This window comes from Onychomys torridus, chromosome 1 (assembly GCF_903995425.1).
Source record: "Onychomys torridus chromosome 1, mOncTor1.1, whole genome shotgun sequence".
NCBI classification, from domain to species: domain Eukaryota; kingdom Metazoa; phylum Chordata; class Mammalia; order Rodentia; family Cricetidae; genus Onychomys; species Onychomys torridus.
Window position 1 is genome coordinate 105,641,271 of NC_050443.1, and position 6,065 is coordinate 105,647,335.

At 53.8% G+C, this 6,065-nt stretch overlaps 1 protein-coding gene across 1 annotated transcript; it reads left to right on the top strand.

Moving 5' to 3' along the window:
- The first annotated feature begins 65 nt into the window (after positions 1 to 65).
- On the top strand, positions 66 to 6,006 carry Orai3 (ORAI calcium release-activated calcium modulator 3). The gene is made up of 2 exons (XM_036194101.1): positions 66 to 522; positions 4,699 to 6,006. Exons 1-2 carry the CDS (start codon positions 295 to 297, stop codon positions 5,341 to 5,343), a joined length of 873 nt encoding a protein of 290 aa, XP_036049994.1. The 5' UTR covers positions 66 to 294; the 3' UTR covers positions 5,344 to 6,006.
- The last annotated feature ends 59 nt before the right edge of the window (positions 6,007 to 6,065 follow it).

The window sequence follows — 6,065 nt, forward strand, 5'->3', positions numbered from 1 at the left end:
GGTGGTCCGCAGCCGCCAGTTCCCGGGCCGGAGCTGTGGGCGTCCGCCTTGGTTCTCCAGGGCACTGGCGTGTGTTTGGTGGCCGGGTGGTGGGGTTCAGCTCCACCCAGTCATGTGGTCCCGGGGCCCCGCCCCGCCCCAGTTCCTGTTTCGGCCCCGGGGCCTTATAGACGCCCGGCTCTCCCGCTCCCGCCGGGATGGGGTCCCGCCCGCGCTGGGGCCGGCCCCTCTCGGGGTCCCCGGGCGCCCCGGCCCCTCGGTGACCGTCGGCGCTGGGGTGCAGCCGCGCGCAGGATGAAGGGCGGCGAGGGGGACGCGGGCGAACAGGCCCCGTTGAACCCGGAGGCGGACAGCCCCGCGGGCTCCGCCACGTACCGCGAGTTCGTGCACCGCGGCTACCTGGACCTCATGGGGGCCAGCCAGCACTCCCTGCGGGCGCTCAGCTGGCGCCGCCTCTACCTCAGCCGGGCTAAGCTCAAAGCCTCGAGCCGCACGTCTGCTCTGCTGTCGGGCTTCGCCATGGTGAGGGCGGGAAGGGCACACCGGGTGGGTGGAGCACGTGGTGGGCTCCGGGTCGGGAGGCGCGGGCGGAACTAGGGTGTCTCCAGGGTAACGGGAGGACGGGGTTGTAGTGGACACGGCCCTAAGACTGGGCAGGCTCGGGGAGCCTGCGCTGACCGCAGCGGCTCAGTCACCAAGGCCTCGAGAGTGGAGAGGCGAGGCGAGCTGGACGAGTCGTTATCTGCCGGGCCGGGGAAGGGGCTGGGGTACGGAGTCGCCCATGGAAGCCCAGTCCTCGGGGAGATGCCCCGCCTCTGCGAAGGCACGAAGAACGCTAGAGCGGACCCGAGAGCTGATAAGTGATAAACTGCCGGCGTGGGAGGGTAATTATCAGCTAACGGTCCCGGCAGTGGCCTCGGGAAGTGGGACCGAAGATTCCAGAGTGCAGACCTCAGATGTGCCCTGGTTCCTCCCTCCTCACGGCCAGCCGTGCGACCCTGAGCCGATCTCCACCCCCGGTGCCGTCCTGTGGTTTGCCAAGCTTTTGTCCAGGGGGAGCTGGGAGTGTTATGGAGACCCCTAGAACTAGGTGTGTCAAGACAAGCTCCACTTACCAAAGGAGCTTCAGAGTCATGTGCTAAGTGACCTGGGTGGAAACTGGTGTTTTGAGGAGAGAACTCAGCAGGGGAAGGGTGTGGAGTGAACCTCTGCTAGGTTAGGTTTTCTCCCCAGGATTGGAGGGGAGGAGGAGACATGCCTGGAAGGAGGCTATCCTTCAGAACGTACTCTGTGTAAGTAGACTGGAGGGAGCGGAGGTGAGGTCATAAGAGAGGTTACTTGACTTACTGTCCCCCTTTGTTCTGCAGTCTCAATAACTGAATGAAAAATCTAACCCTAAAGGTTGGTCTTGGTCTATGGTAATTATGAGGGGCCCAGACTCCCCAGGGCACCCCACTATTCCTGATGAGGATAACATCATCACCAGAAAGAGAAGGGCACAGTAACCCCCCTTTGAGGGAGACCAGCCCTGTGGCCCAGTCTGCTTCTAAAGAACAGTTCAAGCTGCAGAACTTGCCGGATCACTGGGATGACAGCATCAGAGTGAGGGCCTTTTCTGGGGATCAGCAGGCTGGGTGTGTAGGTTCTGTGAGCAGGGACTTACCCAAGTCCTAACAAGAGAAGGCTGGGTCAGATCCTGGGAGAAGCCAGAACTAAGGCTGGCCCAGATCCCTGTTTGTGAAAACACCTGTCTACTCTCTGCCGTGGCCCAATTTCCCAAAATACTGTATTTCCTCACCACCACTGCCACCCTGCACCTTCCCTTCTAGCCCAGGGGGATCTCCAGGGTCCTTAAGACACAGAAGTGAGGAGAAGTCCTCTTAAAGCCAGGTGGCTTTCCTGGGCCGTGGTGGCGCACGCCTGTAATCCCAGCACTCAGGAGGCAGAGGCAGGCGGATCTCTGGGTTTGAAGCCAGCCTGGTCCACAGAGTGAGTTCCAGGACAGCCAGGGCTGTTTCATAGAGAAACCCTGTCTCGAACAGCGCCCCCCCCCCCCCCCCCAAAACCAAACAACAACAACAACAACAAAAACCAGAACAAAACCCCAGGTGGCCTGAGGTAGAATAACGTACAAACCATATTCAAAGGCTGTGGGTAGAGCCCTAGTTGGTAGTGTTTGCCTACCATTCAGGAAACCCTAAATTCCATCTCCAGCATAAACCGGAAACGGTGGAGCATACCGATATTGCCAGGACTTAGGGTAGAAAGAAGTAAAATCCAAGGTTGTCCCTAGCTATAGAGAGTTCCTAGGCTAGCCTGGGCTCCATGAAATCCTGTTTCAGCAAACATTCAACACTCTGTACCAGGTACAGTGCTTATGGAGTAGGTGTGACTAGATTGTCAGTTTTTCAGATGAGACAAGGTCTGAGATGTTGAGGCACACAGCAAGCTAGTGGCAGAATTTTAAGTTCAGCAGCCTTTAGAGCCCAAATTTGTACATCAACTCAAATGTTTGCAGAGTCCAGGCTGGCTGGGTGGAGTCATACAGTCAAGAGACTCCCTGACCTGTCAGAAAGGAACAGCTATGATTCAGTTTGGATAGTTGCCATATTTGAATGTGGACTTGGTGGACTAGATTGCCAAGGTTTTAGACTGATTTGGAAACATGAAGCTTCTGACATTTTAAGAATTGGCGACTACTACTTGTTTTTTGTTGTTTGCTTTTTTTTTTTTTTTTTTTTTTTAGTGTTTGGAGGTTAGCATCAACTCTAATAGTGACTAGTCTGCCAGACTCTATTCACAGCAGTTAATGTGTGTTTAGCGTTCTCAGCAAGCCTGTTATCCCCATTTTTTTTTTTTTTTTTCCGGGTAGGGAATTGAGGGAGGCACTTGCTCAAAGGTTATACATACAGCTGGCCAAGGTAGCAGCACATATAATCCTACTCAGGACGTTGAAGCAGGAGGATAGTGGAGTTGAGACAAGTCTGGACTAATGGACTGTTGGAGGGAAATTACAGATAGCAGAGCTAAGAATGGACTACGAAGTTTTGTTTGCTTTTGAGACAGTGTTTCTCTGTGTAGCCCTGGCTAGCCTGGAATTCATGCTGTAGACCAGGCTGGCCTCAAACTCACAGAAGTCCTCCTGGCTGTGCTTCCCGAGTGCTGGGGTTAAAGGCCTGTATCACCACTGCCAGCTGATATATATCTATGTAACCCTGGTACTCCCTAGTTCTGGGATTAAAGTCACTTTTGGGCTCTTTTGAGATGAGGTTTCCTTATGTAGCAAGGCTGCTATCATACGTAAGGTCCTCTTGTTTCAGCTTCCACATGATAAGAAGCATGTGTCACCACACCAGCCTGAGTCTGCTTTTTGTGTGTGGGGGGTGGGTGGGGGGGTTGTGGATTGAATCTAGAGTCTTGTGAATGCTAGGCAAGGTTCTACCACTGAACTACAGACCCAGCCCCCGAGCCTATGCTTTTTTTGTTTTGTTTTTTGAGACAGGGTTTCTCTGTAGCTTTGGAGCCTGTCCTGGATCTCGCTCTGTAGACCAGGCTGGCCTCGAACTCACAGAGATCCACCTGCCTCTGCCTCCAGAGTGCTGGGATCACAGGCGTGTGCCACCACCGCCCAGCTGTTGTTGTTGTTTTTTTTAGGCAGGGTTTCTCTGTGTAACTGTCTTGGCTGTCCTGAAACTCACCCTGTAGACCAAGCTGGCCTCCAACTCAGAGATCCACCTGCCTCTGCCTCCAAAGCGCTGGGATCAGCATGCCTGACAAGGGCACAAGAGCTCATTAATAGATGGCTATGAGCCACCATGTGGTAGCTGGGAATTGAACTCAGGACCTCTGGAAGAACAGCCAGTGCTCTTAACCTCTGAGCCATCTCTCCAACCCCGCTTTTGTTTGTTTGTTTGAAAGATTTGTTTCATGGTTTCAAAGATTTATTTCATGGTTTTTGCCTACATTCACCATGTGCATGCCTGGTGTCATGAATCGCATGGAACTGGAGCTACAGACAGTTGTGAACTGCCATGTCAATGCTGGGATTTGAACCCAGGTCCTTTAGAGGAATAACCAGTGTTCTTAACCAGTAAGCCATCTCTCCAGCCCAAGTCTGTGCTGTTTTAACCTGTATGTTATAACCAGGTAAAAATTCAGAAAAATGTTAGCAAGTCCCTTTGATAGCGAAGTGGAAAAATTAAGGTCCAGGACACAGTAGAGTCTTTCAAGACTCAGTAAGTAGCCGGAAGGCATGGTGGCTTATCCCAGCACAAGTTTCAGCCCAACCTGGGCTGCCTAGCAAATCCCAGACTAGCCTAAATTATAAGAGAAAAACACAGGTGTGTGTGTGTGTGTGTGTGTGTGTGTGTTACACGCCTTTAATCCTGGCACTTGGAAGGCAAACACAGGCAGATCTCTCTGAGTTTGAGGCCAGCCTGGTCTACAGAGCGAGTTCCAGGACAGCCAAGGATACACACAGAAACCCTGTCTCAAAAAACAAATAATAAAAAAAAAAAATCCAAAAACTCAAACCAGTAAGACCCTACTCAAAGAAAGGGGTGGGGTGGGCAGGGGAGCTGAGCATCATCTAGGCACTGTTCTAAGTTTATGGATGTGGCAGTGATGGTGCTACACATGCAAAACAAAGCCCTGTACGGATGTTGTCGGGACTCAGTGTTGGCCCTCTTGTGCCCACAGGTGGCCATGGTGGAGGTGCAGCTGGAGAGTGATCATGACTACCCTCCGGGCCTGCTGGTGGCCTTCAGCGCCTGCACCACTGTCCTAGTAGCTGTGCACCTCTTTGCACTCATGGTCTCCACATGTCTGCTGCCCCACATCGAAGCCGTGAGCAACATCCACAACCTCAACTCTGTCCACCAGTCACCACACCAACGACTCCACCGATACGTGGAGCTGGCCTGGGGCTTCTCCACTGCCCTGGGCACCTTTCTCTTCCTAGCCGAAGTTGTCCTGGTGGGCTGGGTCAAGTTTGTGCCTATTGGGGCACCCGTGGACAAACCAGCTCCTGTGGTACCTGTGTCCCAGGTGCCACCAGTGACCGTCTCCCTTACTTTAGCTTCCAACCTCACACCATCCTCTGCTTCTGTAGGCACATCACAGCAGCCTTCCAAAGCCTGCCCACCTCGGCAAGTGTGCGGTGCTGCCCATGGGCCAGGTTGGCAGGCAGCTATGGCCTCCACAGCGATCATGGTACCTGTGGGACTTGTGTTTATGGCCTTTGCCCTACATTTCTACCGATCCTTGGTGGCCCACAAGACGGACCGCCACAAGCAGGAGCTGGAGGAACTCAGTCGCCTGCAGGGGGAGCTGCAGGCTGTGTGAGCCTGGCTTTAGACTCCTGCAAACGTTGACTCCCTGTGTCTGCAGGAGACCCCAGGGATCTACAGACCTCATTCCGTGCCCCAGACTGGAGCCACCTCCTGTAAACTACTCTCAGGTAGAGGCCAAATTCCTGCTCAGAGTCCCATACTCCCAGGGCTCTTCCCTGTGGGTGTTTGTAAGCTCCGCTTGATCGGCTGGAGGAGCAAGGAAGGAAGTAGGGTCTCAGTCTAAGGAGGCCCTAGTGGGGTCTTGAGTGGTGCTGAGCAGCTGCTTGCTCCCCTGCAGAGAGGTGACATGCCTGGGCAACTATCCTCCAAGGCAGTCAGCCCTTGCTTAGGTACAATCTACAGTTGGCAACCTGGGAGAGATTTTACCTGCCACGGTTTGATGGGTTCCCCATTCCTGAGGATCTGGGTGTTTGTTCCGAGGATGAACCACTCCCCACTTGGAGGCTCATGCCTGGCCCTGCTGCCCTCAGCTCGTCTGGCTCGTCTTTGATTAGAGCTGGGGCAGGAGGAATCTGAACACTGAGGCATGGTGCTGCTAGTTTGACAAGGGTTGGGCGAGTTTGTAAGGGAGGAAATTCAGCCCCTAGAAAGCAGAGCTCTCCAGACACTGACTTTTTGATGCACCTTGTTTTGTTAATAAATTGTGTCTCACATATGTTCTTGTGGCTGTGAATGGGGTGAAGGGAAACCTTGGGTAAGGTTACTTGTTCCTAA

Coding starts and splice junctions, on each gene's coding strand:
- Orai3 (XM_036194101.1), top strand. CDS start 295: ATGAAGGGCGGCGAGGGGGACGCGGGCGAACAGGCCCCGTTGAACCCG. Junction 523..4,698: donor TGCTGTCGGGCTTCGCCATG/GTGAGGGCGGGA, acceptor TTGTGCCCACAG/GTGGCCATGGTGGAGGTGCA.